The sequence below is a fragment of the Candoia aspera genome, chromosome 2, assembly GCF_035149785.1.
Source record: "Candoia aspera isolate rCanAsp1 chromosome 2, rCanAsp1.hap2, whole genome shotgun sequence".
Lineage (NCBI taxonomy): Eukaryota > Metazoa > Chordata > Lepidosauria > Squamata > Boidae > Candoia > Candoia aspera.
In genome coordinates, this window is record NC_086154.1 from 135706049 (window position 1) to 135726019 (window position 19971).

At 40.1% G+C, this 19971-nt stretch overlaps 1 protein-coding gene across 3 annotated transcripts; it reads right to left on the bottom strand.

The window, feature by feature from the left end:
- Nucleotides 1-323: 323 nt before the first annotated feature.
- LETMD1 (LETM1 domain containing 1) lies at nt 324-19400 on the bottom strand. 3 transcript variants are annotated; one of them, XM_063293780.1, is made up of 9 exons: nt 19214-19399; nt 16283-16434; nt 14844-14959; nt 9207-9289; nt 7468-7654; nt 6513-6614; nt 6010-6162; nt 5286-5382; nt 324-1115 (listed from the first exon to the last, which is right to left on the bottom strand). In XM_063293780.1, exons 1-9 carry the CDS (start codon nt 19363-19365, stop codon nt 1018-1020), a joined length of 1140 nt encoding a protein of 379 aa, XP_063149850.1. In that variant the 5' UTR covers nt 19366-19399; the 3' UTR covers nt 324-1017. The 3 variants fall into 3 exon arrangements, with proteins under 3 accessions (XP_063149850.1, XP_063149851.1, XP_063149852.1); XM_063293781.1 differs by having other exon boundaries at nt 324-1183; XM_063293782.1 differs by lacking the exons at nt 9207-9289; nt 14844-14959 and having other exon boundaries at nt 7468-7511; nt 19214-19400.
- Nucleotides 19401-19971: the final 571 nt, after the last annotated feature.

Sequence of the window (19971 nt, forward strand, 5' to 3'; positions counted from 1 at the left end):
ATCTTTAATGGTAAACATTCATTTTTCAAGTAAAATACATTTAATATATCTATTTCTTACACATTTTTTGATTTGCTCAAATAGACTTCCTCCCTATCTTACATTCTGTCCAGAATTCCAGCTGCTAGTATACTACATGCAGTCTAATTTCTTCCCCTACTAAAGGATTTTTAAAATCTGTTACACTTCATAATTTTTTTTAAAAACTTGCAATCTTACAGATCCTGGAAGACCACAGAATAGATTGGGTACTCCCTTTTGACAGCAGTGAACAGCGCTATCAACTGCCCTCTCCCAGTCTTTTGCTGCCTTGGGTCTTTACCACTAGTCCTGCAAAATCATCAAAAAGGAGAAAAGGGGGGGTTGTGATACAGTTAGATGGAGAGAGGCTTTAGCTTCAATACTGGCCTCCTAGCCTTTCCAACCCATTCCCTCTCACAGCTGCGACTGGAGAGAAATAGAATCCCTGAAACATCTCAAGAGAAGGGGGATGGAAGAAACAACTGGCGTTAAGACAAACTGATCTCTCCCCTTTTAGCTGGCAATATCAAAAGCATAGAAACTAATACATGATTTGGACAATGTACATTTAGCAAAGAAGCTGCATTGTACTAATGTCTATTCTGCAATTAACTTGTTCATTTTTTAAAATTCTGCACTGCTCCCTGGCCAATATGAAACAAACTTTATTACAGCCATTTGAAGGAGTACGTATGTCTTTCCAGCCTCAAGCACTAGCAAGATTTTGGACTGACAAGTATAAGGCTGAACAGTCATACATTATATTCTGACAATCCAAGAAAGGGACCTACAAGGTCATACCTGAACCAGACTTAAATAGAAAGTTTGTGAACTCTCCTGCAGAGGCATTTTATTGTGCTATCTTGGCAATTCTCTCCAGAACAGTGGGAAAATGTTATTCATATTGCAGTGTTTCTTCTAGCTTCACCTCAACACTAACAAATCCACTGGAGTTTCTTCTCCTCCTGGATTCTGGCCTTCCCCCCTCCCCTTTTTTTAGTCAGTGAAAAAACTGTATTCTCCTTTCTGGTTCAGCCAACAGTCAATATGCAGCACACATTCAATAGTCCAGAAGGGGCCACTTCCAGTTAGCCCTTGGAGGAAGGAGTGAAGTTGGTAGAAAGTAAGACCATCGCATGGACCAAGAGTGACGTCTCAGAGTCTGAAAAGATATTTATTTATTTATTAGATTTATATTACCGCCCCTCTCCCCCAATGGGGGACTCTGGGTGGTTTACAATAAAAAAGATAATAAAAACATCTAAGCCTCAATCAGTTTTAAAAACATAAATAAGATAAATATTAAATCCAAGGGGAGATGGAATCCCAATCAATAGGGGTGCTATGGCACCAACCACCCCCAGGTGGAGCTGTTACCCTCCCCCTCCCAAGCAAGGTGGCAGAACCAGGTCTTCAATTTCTTCCGGAAGTCCTGGAGCGAGGAAACCCGTCTCAACTCCGGGGGCATGATATTCCAAAGGGCGGGCGCCACTGCAGAGAAGGCCCATGTCCTGGACCCTGCTAGATGAAATTCCTTTGTTGCTGGGGTCCGTAGCATGCCCTCCCTGCCTGACCGGGTGGGGCGGGTCGATGTTACGAGGATGAGACAGTCCCTCAGGTAGCCTGGTCCCATGCCATGCAGGGCTTTAAAGGTGATAACCAACACCTTGAATTGGACCCGGAAGCAAACTGGTACCCAATGCAGCTCACGTAACAGTGGTGTCACGTGGGCTGATTTTACAGCACCAGTAACTGTCCGCGCAGCCTCATTCTGGAGCAGCTGAAGCTTCTGGATACTCTTCAAGGGTAGCCCCATGTAGAGCGCATTACAATAGTCTATATGGGAGATGACAAGGGCATGAGTGACTGTTCAGAGGGCATCTCGATCCAGGAATGGGTGGAGCTGGCGTACCACCCAAAGGTGTACAAAGGCCCTCCTGGTCGCGACTTCTACCTGCTCTTCAAGCAGGAGTCGAGAGTCCAGGAGGACCCTAGGTTCTGCACTGGTTCCAAATGGGGCAGTGCCACCCGATCTGAACCAAAGATGACTACTTCCTGGAAGTGGCGGGGCTGTCAATCCACAGCCATCTTACCAGGGTTCAGTTGAAGCCTGTTGTTCTCCAACCAGACCCCCACAGCCCCCAGGCACTTGGAAAGGGTGGAGACTACATCACTTACTTCACCCGGAATGGAGATAAATAACTGGGGATCATCAGCATATTGATGATACCTCATCCCGTGGTGACGGATGATCTCACCCAGCAGTTTCATGTAGATGTTGAATAGGAGAGGGGAGAGAACTGAACCCTGCGGCACCCCACAATGGAGGGGTCGAGGGTCAGATCTCTCCTATCACCACTGATTGGGAACGGCCCTGGAGGAAGGAGGTGAACCAGCGTAAAACTACACTGCCCACCCCCAATCCCCTGAGCTGCCCCAAAAGGATACCATGGTCGATGGTATCGAAAGCCGCTGAGAGGTCCAAGAGAGCCAGGATAGATGCACTCCCTCCATCCCGCCAGAGATCATCCATAAGTGCGACCAATGCGGTCTCTGTCCCATATCCCGGCCTGAAACCTGACTGAAAGGGATCTAGATAGTCCTAATAATAGCTTTTTATTGCACTGAATTATATTCTTAAACATTTTAACACCATAACTGGATTGCAAAGAGCTCTTCTAATCTATAGAAATAGGAACTCTCAATTTAGAATGACCCCCCTCAAAAAAAAAGGACTAGGAAGAACAAGACTTACCTCTTTCATTTACTGTATCCTCAATAAATCTGAGAAAACCCTTTCATTTTAAAAAATAAATTATTTGGGTGCAGAAGGTTAAACACAATTTTATTTTTGCGATGTTTTTATAGCTAAGATCACTATTTTTACTGCTAGAACACTAATCTTTCCTAGTGTTCCAATTTAGGCATTCTTCTATTTACAACCATCTTCTCTGTGGCCCCTCCTTGCCATGCATCAGTCTACTTGTCTCTAATAATCTTTGTAGCAGTGTCACAGCTTCTGACATAATTCCCACCATGCCTTGATACTCCTTACACAGAGAAATGGGGCAAGGCCCTGACCCATGTTGTCCAATAGTATCTGCTCTTTCCGCATGATCTGGCCCCATTACTCAGATTTTTGGAGGACAGCTTGTTCTAGGTTCCCAAATTAAATTACCACTGAGGTAATACAAGATGGGGTTTTACTGTAGTGGTATTTATTTGCCACAAAAAGGCCATGTCTTTGATGATTTTTTTGTATCAAAAGTTTTGTGAAGTCAGCTATAGCTGAGCTTTTCCTTCATGGTACTGATGTGCTGTTTTGAACTATTTGAGCTTGATACCTTTTACAGTTAAATTATATCTATTTTTAAAAAGGGTTAACCACTTTATACATCCCTTAACAGTGTCAAGAATGTAGATTGTGTATTTCAAGAAATAAAATGTGACATGTTTTTATCCTGCTGCATAAGTAAGCCTAAGGAGGTATTAGTTGTGTATTTGCTCAGCCAACCTTTATTTTTTATTTTGTACACTCCTCCCCTTTAACAACCTTAAGATTCCAAATGACTGGAATTCATCTCGTTTTTGAGTCTGTATTGCCATATAAAGTATCACATATCCAAAAACCTAGGGTCAAATTGCCAGTTGAACATACATTGAGTTTACATTTTGTTTTTAATCACTATTTTAAATTTAAATAAGACATGGAAATAAATGGAGATTGGGAACAAATGATCAGAGAACATATTTATGAAAAAGGAGGGTATGAAAGATACTGAAATAAGCTAAGCCCTATTTAATTGGCTTCTTCACTTGGGATTTTGATCTTGTTTGAAGATTTTCATCTGCCCAGAAGCCTTAAACTTTATTAAAAACGAAAGCTGTGACTTTCAGTTTGTGTGCTTTTATTAAACTATAGCAGCAAGAACGCTCAAAAGTGTAGGATACCAGAGTTAAAATATTACAGTGATCCATCTTAAATACTATACACACGACAATGAAACATATATTTAGATGGAGACTAGGTATGACTAGATAAGACCTTCCAAGAACTCAGTTAACAATATATAATATATAGATATTACCTATATAATATAATGTAATAAATTTGTGGATTCTCGGGAGAATCCCCTTGTTTTCTGCCAGAATTCTCCAACTTCTTCAGAGTTGCTTGTTCAATGTCTGGCATTTATCATTGCAGGGAGTTTTCCCTGACTTGAACTCCAGGATATGAAGGTTTTTATCGCAGATAATACCAAGCTATTATCCTGACGGAATTCTCTTCTGCTGTGTAGTACACAGTCCTGCTTACCTGAGTTTCCCAATCCAAGTTTTTTCTTCAGGTAGTCCTTGGTTAACGACCCTCGTTCAGCAACCGTTCAAAGTTACGACAGTGCTGAACGAGTGGCACTTATAACCAATCCTTGAAGTTTCGGCTGTCCCAGCACCCCCATGGTCACATGATTGTGAACTGGACGCTTGGCAACCTGTTCACACTTACAACGGTTGTAGCGCCCCGTGGTCACGATTGCCATTTGTGACCTTCCCTGCCGGCTTCCCACAAGCAAAGTCAATGGGGAAGCTGGCAGGAAAGGGCACAAATCACTCGAGTAAGTCTCCCCCACCCGGCAGCAGCCCTGCCGTGTTGGCCATGCACATACCCTCTCCTGCCCTCCCCCACTCGGCAGCAGCCACGCTCACACTGCACCAGCCACCCGCACACCCTTCCCCACCCAACAGCAGCCACTTACCTGCCTGCTGGCCTGCTTGCGAGCCACCTGGGACTTGCAACTTCCTGCCAGCTTCCCCACTGGCTTTTGTTGTTGGCAGCTGGCAGGAAGTTGTGAGGAGGTTCTTGCTTAATGACCCACAATCCTCGCTTAATGACGGCAACAGGGACTGCTGGAATTGCTGTCACTAAGGAATGCGGTCACGTGACTGCGCTTTACAACCACATCACTTAGCGACAGAAATTCCACTCCTAAACTGTCATTAACTGAAGACTATCCGTACTACCATATGTCACCATGGTATGGCTCATGATCAGTACAGCTTGTGACACGTGGTAGCCCAGCAAAAAAAATCTTAATTTTTAAGAGATTCTGCTTTAATGTTCTTGACTTACTCATGGTTAGCCCCCTTTCAGGTTTTATTTGCACAGGCACCCAGTTAGGCAGAGAGGGGTGTGCGCGCATTCTGATGTGAGAAATTTTCCAGAATAGTTGTAATAGCCCTCCTTCCAATAGTCCAGCCAATCTTACCTCTTAGTGAAGAGGAGAGGGATAGCCACTGGTTCAACCAGAGCCTGCATGCAGATGGGCTCAGATGAACGGAATTCAAGCCACGGGTGTAACACGCCTGCAAAAATCAGAGGTGTCCTTTTGAATGCAGCAAGATGCCCTCATTTCACAAAGAATCATTAAACCCAAGAAAGAGCACTTCCAAGCGCTGTGTTGGTTCTCTCAGTCACTGCCCTGCTTTAACATACAACGTTCTAGATCGGAGGCACGTAACCCTCAGTCTGCATACAGCCCCAAAGGTTGGGGCTTGGCCTCTGGGACTTGGAATTTTGCTGATACTTTTGATGGGAGGCAAAAATCAATACATCTAGGGTCACTGGGGGAAGGAGCTAATCCCTCTAAGTGTGGCTGTCTGCCCAGAGCATTAATGCACCCTCTCTCAGCTGCGCAGACAGATAGGCAGACCTCCCCTCCACAGCATTCCTGCGCAACCAAAAGCAAGGCAGGATGGTGCCCACAGTTGTCCATCTGGTGCCCACATTATGCTAAACTAATTCAAACCTGGTTTGTTGAATAAGCCATCACATTATTGGTCACTGAAAGTCTATATTGGTTTTTAGACGGGTAACTTGGACCATTACTTATTTGTAAACTGCCCAGAGCCAATGAGAATTGAGGCAGCAGATGAATAAATACTGGTCCAGTCAACAACAAAGCCTGTCCATCTCATACAAATTTATCTTACTGCTTGCACTTCTTCATCAGTCAGCTCGCTTACTCCTAGTTTCACCATTGCTTGGTCCAGGCAATACAACTCAGATAGATGGCTTCTCAAGCGATTTCTCAGGAAGAAAGATGGCAAGCGAGGTGTCAGGAACAAAACACGACTGAGAACTTTCTGAGGAAAACAAGGAAAGGTAACATTAAAGTGCTCAAAGGCTTTCAGATCAAAATGTGGAATGAAGACTACCTGAGTCTTCATCTCCAAAAAATACTTAAGCCAATGGACAAGGCAGCAGGGATGAACAATGATAGCAGATACAATAGCATCCTGGTTTAAATCGAAGCCATTGCTGAATATGGCATTTTAAGATTTGTAAGTGGGAAGAGATTTAGTTTCCTTGTTTTTCAAGCCTTTCAACCAAAGCACATGAGCGGCCAGAGCAGTTGGTAGTGACAGCTTCATCATAAAGGGACAACTAGGCTTTTAAGCAGTTAATCCAGTTTCATTCCCTAAAAGGCACCTACCACATGCTGAACCGGGAGCTGTTGGATACCAAAGGGATGCCCCACAAATAAAGGCCTCACAGCTTTAAGCTCTGTTACATCTGGGTGAAATCCTTCCTGAACCTTGAAGATTAAGAAAGAAACAGAAAAGCAATGTTTCCCAAGTATGAAGTAGGATCTGATCCTGCATACAACTACGCCAACTACCACAAGTGCTTATGCATCCTCCCACCAGGCTCTTCGTTACCATGTGCCAAATTCTGTCTCACTGCATCAGGAAATGTGAATATTAAAGTCCTTCCAACACCTTCCTACAACTGTCGTCTGGTACCTCCCTACAATTGTATCATGTAAGACTAGATGCTACCAACATTTGCTTATTTGTTTCTCTTCCCTATGATGTACACTGAAATTATTCTATGAAGCATTATGAGTGCATCTACACAGTGTCTTTTCACCAGTGTCAAAACATTAAATAACTGAAACATTCTTACACTTTTGCCTACATGAGATGAAGTATACAGTCTATTCACTTGACGGTAGACTCATCTGCATGCATATTAATGGCAAAACGTACCTTGTATAAGGGCAATTTCTAAAAGCTTTGGCACACCCTGAAAAATGTTTCATTGTGCTTTAGAAAAGTTGCAGGGGAGCGATTCTCCAGTTTTGCTCACATATTGTACTGAACCAGGATGTGGTTTACTTGTTCATAATTTAGCACAATCTCTGAACCCAACTCTTGTGTTTTATGGCTTAGTGTACTGCACCATCCAATTTAGTAAACCATAGTTAAGCAAATAATGGCTTAGCATATGTGAACTATGCCGTGGCAAGAAAAAGCATTAAAAGTTAAAAAACTGAATACTGGTTAGGCAGCTCACAAAAAAGCAAAAGCCTTATTTTTGAAGAATAATGCATCGCTTTAAAAAACCCAAGACTGCTTGTCATTGGAGGTTTTTGGAGAAGGAGGTACCTTTCTGCAGAGATATAGCATCTGTTGGCGAAGCTGAGAGTAATCTAGGAAGTGAGATAGATGTGTTAGACCATCAATCACTTCAGTATATGCCTCCCTCCTCATATTGTGGTAAGTGTTCAGAAACTCAGCTTGTTGTTCAGGAGTCCAGAAGTGGCGTATTAAGAGCTGTCTTGGGAATAAATACCTTGGGAAGGAGAAATTGTTTGGAAGAAGTGACTTACTTCTAAACCAAGACATGCACCAACAAGCAGAAATTCAGGAACATATGTATTATACATTTGCAGTCAAAGCTAGGCCAAGGAAACCCAAATGGTGCACCAAGGAATGGATTTTACAGCTCCCACCAATAGTGTAAGCTTTTACTTAAGATAATTTCCACTAAGGGGAGAAGAAAACAGCAGTCTGGCAATTGTAACCATGGCCCTGGCAACCAGAAATCCTCTGGAACTCTTCTCTTGGAAATTTAGCCAGGTCCTGCCCACACTTTCAAGTTATCTTCACAGTGCTGCTGAAAACCTACTTAAGGAAAAGAAACACGATGTCTTACATTCTCAACATATCCAGTAAAGCTGCTTCTACTGTGTAGGATCTGACCTGGCAATGCAAATAACGGTCTGAAATCTGATTCCTCTGCCTTCAGGAAGGCTACTCAGGAAATTCCTTTTCTTTGGAATTCTCTTCCCAGATGCCATAATTTAGGTGCCAGGCCAGCTTTACCTTGATGCTTCCATTAATAGCAAATGTGATTCTTATTTGTATTTTGTTCTGCTTTGTTTTCCAATGTATTTCTTTTTTTAATATTGTTTGTAAGCCATCTCGCACTCATGGAAAGTGGGTGGAAGGTTAAATTAATACACCAATCCTGTACTTGTGTAGTGCCACATATTCCATATCCTATGCTGAGCAGTCACAGGCTTTATCAGTAAAGCCTTTAATCTTATTTTAATACAAATCGGCTATAGCTAAGTTACAGTGTTTTGCAAGGCCAAGCTGCCCTGCCATCCAGCCATACTGGGCTGATAAAAGTGAGAACAAATTCACCCTATTCATGCCTGTTTTATCTAACACTTCTAAAATAGTTTTAAAAATTATGAAGAAACAGGGCAGGAAAAATGCCTATTGTGACAGTGTTTTTGGCAATACAATTTTTTCTGTTAAGCATTTCCCAAATCATCAAAATTATCCTTTTTTAAAAGTGAGCATTTTAAAGCATTTAGCAGTTGTGTCAGAAGACAGGAGAGAAGGCAAAAGGGCTATGTTCCAAATTATTCTCCAGAAATGCTACAAAAAGTATGAGTATTAATTATTTAATCAGGGTATATATAAGAATGTGGGATTATAACTAGTCAAGTGCACAGACTGAAAATACTTAGGTCTGAACATTTTTATGATTTCTAAAATATGTTCTTCTACAATTTATTTTTGTAGCTGCTAAAATATAAGCTATACTGTAACAATCATACTCCACAAACCAGGAATAATGCATGTAAATTATAAAGAGAAAAGTCTACACCTGTTGCCTGACTCTGCCAAAATTTCCAGTCACGGGCTTATAAAACACTAAACACCCTCTTGAGTACTGAAATAGTTCGCCACTGACTTCTTCTAGAATCTTGTTTCAACTCGCCATTCTAGTTTTTAGCCCTGGGATTTTTTGGAAATCTCTAATCCCACCACCAACTTTCCCGGTAAAGCTTAGGGATGCTTCATCTAGGTACAGACAAGGATCTACTTACATAAGCAAAAGAAGAAAATAGTTGGCAAAGGGTGGAAGAGAAAGAATCCCAACAGGAATGGCTTTGATAAGGTCTCTGCGAAACTACAAAAACAATGCATAGTTACTGTTATTATTAATTGCTAGAGATCCCCTTAACAATGCAGGAAACCAGCTGTTACAATTGGTCATTTTTAGCTCTTTAGCCTTTTAAGTTACTATCATTCCTTTACAAACTTCTATTTTATACCACACTATTATAGTTGTTATAGTCACCATATTGATATTAAATATAGTTTACCTCTAGATTTTAGTTATACAGTGATTTTATATTTCATGATAGCTACTTTAATTTATCTTCAGTTATTACTCTATAGTTTTACCCAAATATAGTAGAGATATTATTCACCTTTGTCTTTAAAAACTTTAAAACTCTTAGTGATATTGGTATCATGATTTTATAGTTTGGGCTAGTGATCTAAATTTCAGTCAATTCTTATAGTATATAGGTTAGACCAGGGGTCCCCAAGCTCTTCAGCTCACTGATCCCTTCATGAAGTTTCAGACTGTTCATCAACCCCAAACATTTATTATATGAAAATAATTTAATACTGTAGTACTACAAACAACAACAACAACACAGACAACTCAAGGCTGCTCTTGCTGGCAGCTGACCATCCAACCCTGGGTAACAATATCTTGCCGCTAGCCACCTCATCTTCAGGACTAGGGAATGGTGTGGAGCTCTACAGAGACCCCAAAAGATTAACTGACCCCAATCAACTTTCCATCCTTTATTGACCACCTATTGACCCTCAGCCATTTACTGACCCCCTTTTGACCCCCAACTATTTATCAACTCCTTGGATAGTGTCAGTGACCCTTGGGGGTCAATACTGACCACTTTGGGGAACCCTGGGTTAGACTATTAACACAATGGGATGGCTATAATTTTATTCTTGAATGTTATGTTATGCTAGTTGATGACTGAAATAAAGGTTACTTACTTTTACTGCTTAGTTATTAGGGTCGCAATACTCAGATGTGAAAGTACTACAAGTAGGATAAAGAGAAGATGAAAGAACTGAGAACTGGACTTCCAGGGGAGGCGTGGGAAACTGAAGGTGTCTCTGTGAAGGCAGAGCCGACGACCATGGCAAAGACTGAAAAACCAGTGAGTAGACCAGTTCTTCGGAACCTCTCCAAACAAGGGGAAGATGGGAGATTGCCCTCATGTGCTCCGGACAGTTGCTCCTCACAAGGAGACTGCAGGACAGCGGTCTTCCATGGGTTTGAGTGCTAGGAGACGAAGGGATTAGCCATCTTGCTCGCAACCACAGTAGAACCTTTCAAAGGACACTAAGTTTGCAAACCTCACTTCCTAATCACTTTTAGGAATTGCCTATTAACCATCTTAAAGCTATTAGAGACCTTCAGAATGACACGTTTGAAAAGTCTTCACTGGGTGAGTTTATCTTCAACTCTGAACAAAAGAAAAATTAATTACAAGCTTAAGAACTTAAAGAATTTGAAATAAGCAGCAAAAAGCTAAATAAGATTTTGATCTAAAAATGTTATAAATGGATTAAGGATTCAGGTAAATTTGGAATATTGACTTTTACTGTAAGAATTTGGAATTAACTGTCTTGAGTACTGATGGTGAGCAGGAGGGGGCCCCTATCCAGGGGGAAAAATGCATGCATAGTTTAGAGGCTTTGAACTTTCCTTCAAAGAAACTCAGAGCAGACCCACCTTGAGAGTTGGGTTTATCTGTGTGAGTTTCCCATGGTCTTTCAGTTTGACAGGATTTTCTGTCTACTAGAGTAGTTCAATAAACACTAGAGACCAAGATACTGTGTCAGCGTGGTTCTTTGCTCAAAGATAGGACATTAACTATAAAAAATAAATAGCTTCTTCTGGGAACCAGATTTACTTTGGTTATCTTAGGTTACTGTAAGTCATAACAAAGATAAGCAATTTTACGATTTTAGAAATTGGACACTAGAGGGGACTAAGGATTCTAAGTAGAAGGAAAAAAAATACAAACCTGCTTTTGGTGTTGGTTAGTACTGGGATTTACAAAATGACACAAAACATTGTAACATTTGAAATATTAAAGGAGATCTTTGAAGAATGGAGCCAGAAATTAGTAGCTACAATATCAACAGTGTCAGTAATGAAGTCTGACTCTATGGATGTTCAAAAGATGTTAATAAGGGAATGACAGATGTGGAGCAAATTTTGTCGGACAAGGCAGAGAAACTACCGAAAGTGGAACTACAAATAACAGACCAAGAGAATGATTTGGAAAAGGATATACAAAAGTTTTAAAAATTAAAGGGGAAATACAAATGACAAACCAAGAGAATGACCTGGATAATGTTTTCTTTTTGGATCTACAAAAGAGGCTTGTTAAAGCCTTGAAGAAGTTGGTGTGATGGGATAAAGAAAATGGAAGAGAAATCAAATCCTTCAACAATATTTGAAAGATTAAGACTGTTAGAAGTAAAAGAAAGGAATATAAAGTTGGTATATTTGATCAAGGTTAAAATAAGACTTTTTTTTTTTTTTGCAAAGTTCTGGCAACCCTTTACAGACTTTTTGCTGATACCAGGACTGAAAAGTTGATGTCTTATGGATTTGCTTATAGATAAGGGATGGGATATGGGATAAAAAGGTATCTCTCTGTAACCTTATAGGGGATGAAGAGTTACTAAATATGTCTATACTTGTTGTACTGAAGGTTGGAAGTCACTTCTTTATATATTTATTTTATTCTTTATTATATTTTCTTCTTTTTCTTTTTTCTTGCACTTTTTATTCTTTCTATTCTCTTTTCTTTCTTTAAGTTTAGTTTGTATTAGTTTTTACTATTGTAATAAAAATCCTTAATCCAAAAAATTATGTATGAAATAAAGAAGAAAGGACTGAGAATTATCACTTACTGCCTCCTGGTATTCTTTGCAGGGTAGGTGACATCTGAGAGACCAGGAGCCACCATCCTGGAAGGATGCAGAAGGCTTTCCAGTGACATGTTCATGGAAAAGGCAGGGGCTAATTTTTTGGTTTGTTTTGTTTTAGAGTCTTAAAACCCTCTAAAGGAAGTCAGTTTTTGGTGGGAGGGGGGGTCAAGGATGGGAATGGAGCATACGACCTTGCAGTGATCCTCTTTTCCTATTCATACCCTTAATTTTAGAGACAAAATTGTGCTGCCAAAACTTGACAATTTTCAGGAAATGGAGCACAGTCTCAGCTCTAAGGCCATTTAGGATAGCAGTTCAGTCCCTTGGCTTACCTCTTTAATAATTACGGGTCCCTTAGCATCCCATCTGGACATATACATTAAAATAGCTCAGTGAACAAACTCCCCTTGTCACAGGGGAATTACAGTCCACGGTAAAAACTCAGATCTAGGGTCGTGACTGATAATAGTTTTTTACTTAAAGTGGAATCCAGAAAAGTTCCTCCGGATCCAAATCATTCACTTTTCAAAATCACCACCAACTGCAATACATCAATTTATTATATACTATTTGCATAGTACAAGATGTTATTACGTATTACAAGCACAGGCAGCAATCAGTTCCAATGAAATATTTTACAGCATTATCCTCCATTGGGAAAGTCGCCTCCTACGTACCATTCTTTGTCTTCCATAGATTAAAAATATAGCCGTATATACCTTAGACAATTATTACCTCAACTTATAGAACATCAGAGAGCAGTAACAGCTATATTCTGTATATTTCAGTTGTGCAGCATCGGACTAACACTCCAATGCAAAAGTAAACATTTCTTGACGGTTTTCCTGTTGAAGTGTTAAGTTTTGGAATGCGTAGGCTGCTAAGTACTATGTACAAGCAGCAGCAATTTTAAGAATTGTGGCCTACATCCAACCTTGCTCTGTCAACATCTGTCCTTTACCAAGTGGTAAACTATGGGAAACTGATAATCTCAATATAATTGACACAGAATATCATATTGCAGTACTACACACAATGCCAATAGATTCTGAAGTTTTATTTGAAGTCCAATCAGGAAAGATTTGCCTTCAGAGCTCCAGCTTTTGCTCCAAGCTAGTATAGGATCTTTATTTTCAGGCCTATAGTAAATATTATTGAAAACCTATAAAAGATTTTCCTTGAACATCTGAAAACCAGGTTTTGTTATCTCTACAAGCAAAAACCTCAGAGCAAACCCTTCAGTAGTTCAACTTACAGCTATTTAATTCCTAATTGTCATAAGGTTTCACACACTGTGGAATGCATCTTAAACAAAATACGTGCAATTTTGGGTTTTAGGCTTTAAACCTGTATTCATGATAGTTTATTCAACAAACCAAAATTAAATACATCATGGTGCAGAACAATATTTATACCACCTCTGGTTATTTTTATTAATTTATTCAATTAAATAACTGTGAACACAGCTATTTTCTCCCTCTTTACCTAATCTACCCCATGTATTGAGTAAAGAAAAGTAGATAGACTGTATGGAGCAAAAGTAGATTTAAAAAGTGGGCGGGGGGGGGGGGGAGGAAGGCTGAATTAGTTGCTTTGATGCCGTGCAATAATTCAAAACATTTTGACTACGACATAAAATTATCTTTACTGAAGAAATATACCTCTAAAAGAATTCTCACATAACTACTACATCCAGAAAAGTAAATGGAATGGTATGCAACTATATATTTTCATCAGAGATCAACTGGTTTAGTTTTAAAAGAAGAAATTTAAGAAACTGCAATCTGCCCAGGAATCTCTTCATACCAGCACCATCAGTTCAACGTAACTACTCCCTATGGCACACAATCACTCTATTCACTCACCATTTTAAATCATGATTAATTTAACCAAGATTTATTAAAAAACTGTAATTGTTGGGATTCACACAATACCCTAACTATAACCAGCATGTTCCAGGTTGCCCCTGATATAAATTTTCTCCTGCATTGCTTACAGTCTGAATAGTGGTTAGGACACAAGGCCATTATGTGGTAGGTTTGGTTTTCTCTCGGTGCATTGTGAGAACTTAAGTCACTGTGTTTTTAAGACATGGTTTATGCCTTATGGTTATGCCAGGAATCTACATCAGCCCCGAGGCCGTATCTCATAAGTCCCACGCCCTAATTTCAAAACTGTGCAAAAATCCGTTCAGACCTCTGATAAGAACTGTCAGTTGTTTTCCTCCAGCCATCAGCTTTGGAAAGATATAAGACTGTGTCAGAGACAAAGTGTCAGAAAGTAGGTGGCCTCATATCCGGTTTAGCTCGAGCCCCATCTGCTGCTTGCTTTTTCCCTAATCACAATGCAGTCTCCAGATTATTGCTGAATGAATGAAGCCTTGGACAGATTGTCCATTCCTAATTTCTGGTCACTTCAAAAGAGAATCATCTGCAAAACAACACCATATCAAACTAAGGCAAACATGGTTCCAGAGCAGATATATTTCTCACTACCTCATTTTGTTAAAATCCTTCAACATACAAGCAAAGAAGTCTACTAGAGCACATAAGATAATTCCTCATGTATGAATAAAGGCTGATGTTGAAGTGCGGGAATTCGAAACTGCCTAAAATTAACCTGTTAACTCCAACATATACTGCAATTTAAGCATCAAAAAGTCAACAGGAAAAAGAGAACATGGAATACAAACCTACCTGTCTTAGTCTCTCCATTTCCCTGTATGGAAGTTGATGGAACTGTATATTTTTATGTGACATGTTTGCCTTTATTCTTCTTATTTCTTTTGCTTCTGAAAAGAAAACCTGTAAGCCTGAACAGAATATATAGGTCTTTTCAGATTTGTTCTCCACAAGCTTCCACTTTCATGTTGTGTTTTTAATTTATTTATTTTTAATCTGAAAATATCACTACCCATCCCTCTCTAGACAAAATGTTAGTTTCTTGCCTGCATCGGTTTCAAGGCCCACTTTGGCTCTCTTGCTCATTTTTCTGTTTCAGTCTCTAAACAATCTTGGCAATCTAACTGTTTCCCTCCTGATTTAATGGTATCAGGGCATGCCATAGAAACCCAGAATATCAGCACTGCTAATATTCTTCACTGTATAAGCTTCTTCAGCCATGTCATAAGGATAACCTCTATTTATACATGACTTTGCATATCGTTATTTTCTTAGAAGGAATGAGAGATATGAGATAACTGTTGAGAAATAAGGAGACATTCAGCTATCCCTGCTCTTCCTCTTACACATGTTCTTTCAGCTGAGGATCTCTTCCTGTCTTTCTTGTCATTCTGCAAAACCCAAGTTCTTTCATAAAAGTTAATTTTACACACACACTCTCTCTCTCTTTCATTCAAAACATATTGCTCATATGTTCATCTCTTCCCCTGTTCCACCTCAGATCAGACCCTGGACCGATTCGGGTTTCATAGGAAACATTCCTTTATTCAAAAGAACAAACTTTTGGAAGCCTAAAGCTCACTTACTCTTCTCCTCTATTTCCCTCTTCCTCAAGAACTCAACAAGCAACAGCTCCCTAGGACTTCTGAGCTTAATGAAATATGTTCCCAAGAACAAGTCAGGATCAAAGTGTAGTTTCAAAGAAGCCATAATCTAAATAAAACAAGACTCCTGAAGTGTGAGCATCATAATGAATTGTTCCATTTCAATTGTAAGGATGCATTTTTACTCTTCCTCGTAAATCCAAAAGAAATGGGAAGGGGAGGAACAAGCATGAGAATCTCTTTTCATTATATCTGAATTGGGTGCATGTATCTAAAATGCCACATATATTAATTATAATTATTGATTATATAAGTACTTGTTTCCCCAAACTCCAGCTCAGTGTACAAGAATAGCATGCAGAAACATCCCACTTTGAGTTTGAAATGGTTGTTTTACATGTGAAAAAGGCTAGTTCAATTCAGTTTTAGAATTGTACAAAAAGGCCTAAAACAGAGCCATTTCAATCTTGACACACTTCAACATTATCAGTACAGTCCCTTTCAAACCTGAAACAGGATATTTTGAATTTAAAACATTTTGCATATGAGAAAAAATTAAGATACAGTTACATTGTTCCTGGGTTGCCTGTTCACTGAAATTATGAAATATACTTTTAAATGAAAACCCACCTTTTAAAAATGTTGAGTATAGCTGATAGAAACGTGGGAATGTCCTTTCCAAACATCTTTCATACTTTTTATTCAAGTTTTTGACTTTTGAAACCAAAACAGAGGTAAGCTTTTTTGAATCTGCTTTTGAAGAAAAATGGCACTCTGGAAGTCTGAAAAAAGGACATTCAAGTTCAGCAGTTGCATTGTCATGTATCTCTTTTATGCCTTTTAGCTCACACAAAAATAGCTTTAGTACTGTAGATAGTAACAGAATTATGGAGAACAGCTACCTCTGACTGATATTTAGTCAAACAGTACAGCTGTTTATGCCTGTGATGAAAAAAGGTTGGAACACATTTTCATAGGAATCACGAATAATTGTAAATGGAGTACATATAATTTTGTTACTAAAGCAAAATAACACTGAAATCTAGTTGTGCAGTTTAAGACCTATGCTCAACAAAAATGCAAAATACATACCTTGTTAATCAGATACTATGATTCGTTAAATATCATTTTAATAGTCTGCGGTCAGGAAAATATCCAAGTCAAGAAAATTCATTGTTCTATACCAGTGTTTCTCAACCGTGGCAACTTTAAGATACATGGACTTCAACTCCCAGAATTCTGGGAGTTGAAGTCCACATATCTTAAAATTGCCACAGTTGAGAAACACTGTTCTATACCATGCCCAACTACAAAAAAACCCTATAACAATCAATTTTACTTTCATCAGCCAATGTGGTAAAGCTCCTTTTTTGAAAAACTTTGTGACAAGTGCTAAAACTAGGAGGGTTCAAAGGAGGAATCAATGCCAATCATTCCACCTTCCACTAACCTTGAAACAAGACAGACATTATGGGTTTAAAGCAATTTTTAAGTTATTTTAATGCTTTTAAAAATAACAGAAAAAGAAAAAAAGAAACAATAAACAAAGATACATATATTATCAAAAAATGAAACATGTAACAAGTGCTTTAAAAATGAGAAAAATAAAACAGAAAAAAATAAAAATATTAAATGTCATTACAACAGTAAACAGTTACAATCCTCTATCTATCTATCTATCAAATACAATTATATAACCATCATGTTTTTCTGTGAAAAGGTGAAAGGTCCCCTGTGCAAGCACCTAGTCATGTCTGACCCTTTGGGAGGATGCTGCTTTCACATTTTTCTTGGCAGACTATACTGTATTTTGTATGAGTCCCATATTTCATTGTACTTATCTATACAAAGTCTGTGTCTATAGGCAACCCTCTCATAGGTGGCAAATATAACCAGGTCTTCAATCCATTCAATTAATGGGGTCATACATTTATCTTTCCAATGCTGCAATATCAGTCTTTTGGCCACAGTAAGGGCATGAAGAATCCATTTACACTGTCCAGTTGTCAAATTCCATGTACCCGGTATGTAATTCGGGAGAATAGTGTCCTCTGAAAATTTTATCTTTTGTCACACAGTCACATTTATATGATCCACTACTTTCTCCCAAATAGATTTAAAGCAATTTTGGCAGAAATAACAGATTTTCTTCCAAGTAAGAGATCAAGTACTCTTTCCAAAGCCAAATTGTAAATGTATGTTGATGTTTTATATACTATACAGAATGACCACTTTAGACTGCTAGTGCATGATGCAAATTTAAAAAACTATCTGCCTTAAATCTCTGAACATAGAAAACTTAACAAGTTAGGGAAATAACAAGTTAGGGAAATTGCAAGAATCTCCTTAGTTAGGTAGTACTTCAGTAGTACTTCAGTTTTAGAAGTGTTTTCTTTTTGTTGCCAGTAATCACATCAGTGAAATGAAGCAAATGATATTCTGGCCCTCTGAAATATCCCCAAGTATAGCCTTATTTTTGGTTAACTGGTACTGAAGAAGTAACCAGAGTTCTGAAGTGGCAGACAGAGCCAGGGTTTACTCCTTAGTGTGGTTTGCTTGGTTTGAAAGTAGCATGTTGTACAAATCCAGCTGTTGTAAACAATTACAACAATAACCAATTGTTAAAGAAAACATGGCACAGCAAAATGTATAGCCCACCCAGATTGTATTTACTTCTGACTGTTTGGGTTCACACCGTTCAAGCCTCTTTCCTCAACGACATGTCCTCCAGATGGACTGGACTACATCTCCCATTATCCTACAGCACATTCATGGAATGAAAGTGTTGGAAGGGGCTATTTAGGTCACTGACCCCCCCAACCCACTGCTTACTGGAGGACTCCAAATTAAAGTATCCCAACACAGCTGTCTAAGAGCCAGCTTGGTGTAGTGGTTAAGGCATCAGGCTAGAAACGGGGAGCCAACCACCCATCTAGGAATTGGTTCCACGTTGAATAGTAATTATCGTTAGGAAATCTTTTCTAACGTTCAAGCGGAATCTCCCTTCCCCTAACTTGAACCCATTATGCTGTCTCCTGTACTTCGGAACCGAAGAGAACAAGTCTTGACTTACTTCACTGTGACCTCCGCTCAGATACAGTATCCAAATGATGCGATCGGTTCCCGCCTTAGCCATCTTTCCTCCAGACTAAACATGCACAGCTCCTCTCCCTCCTCACAGGTCTGTCTCAGCTCCTAGTCCGGATCACCCTCACTGCCCTCCTATAAGCCTCTGCCTTCTTCCTCGAATTCTTAAAGGATAATCTGGACAGAATACCTGAGGTGGGGATTAACCGATACGGAACAGAACAGTTTCCACCCACCACCGCCGGCTGAGAACTTAATCGGGTGACTTTAGGGGCGGAGGGGGCCACTCAAAGTATCTTCCCGCGCCTCCAGCACGAAGGGGCCGCGCATGCAGCTCCCCGTTGCATGGAAGTCCGGGAGGAAGCACGGAGACCTATAAGGACGGGAATACAGACGGCGGCCACCGCCAAGCCTCTCTCTGGCACCGGCGAGAGGCTCCAAGGAGCCGGCGTGCCTCCCAGCCCGGATTCTCACCTCAGGGCCGGCCACGGGGGAGGCTCTGGTGGGCGTAAAGCCCAGTAAAGGGAGGCAGCGGGTACAGGAGTTCGGCGAAGTCCTAAACGCAAGCCGCAGCCGCCATAGAGGCAGCAGCGCCGGCCCGAGAGCAGCAGCAACAGCAACGCCATTCCCACCGCGGCCGCCGAGAGAACCAAAGCGGGATGGACTTTCGGGCGCGCTTTCCGCCGCCGGGCAGCTCACGTGACAACTTCGGGCGGAAGAAGCTACTACGGAAAGAGAAAGGAACCGTGCCACTCATCCCGAGCACGTGACCCCAAGTTGCGGCCAGAACATACGCAATTGTCTCTCTCGTAGAGGGGAAGTTCGGTTCGCGGTAGCCGATCTAGGAAGTGGTGGGCGTCTGTGACGGAAAAGCGAGTGGCTTGCTTTCTCCGAAACTAGGTGAAGTGTAGAGTGGTGGGTTCCTCAAAGGAAGCCGGGGAGAAAAAAAGAAAGAAGAGAAGAGAGTGGCAGTTGAGAGGAAAAGGGTGGCAGGACAGGAAGAGAGAATCCTAGCATTTTTTTTAATTGAATTTTTTTACGGAATAAAAACAATACACATTTTAAAAAAAAGGAAAAGTAAAGGGAAAATGATAAGAAATAAGAAATAAGAAAGAGAAAATAAAAAAAGATAAAGGAGTGGCTTCTGATCTTCTTTACAGCAGTCACAAATGCATTTATATTTTATCCTCTCTAAAGAATCATAACATTCAACGCCAAAAAAAATGTAAAGC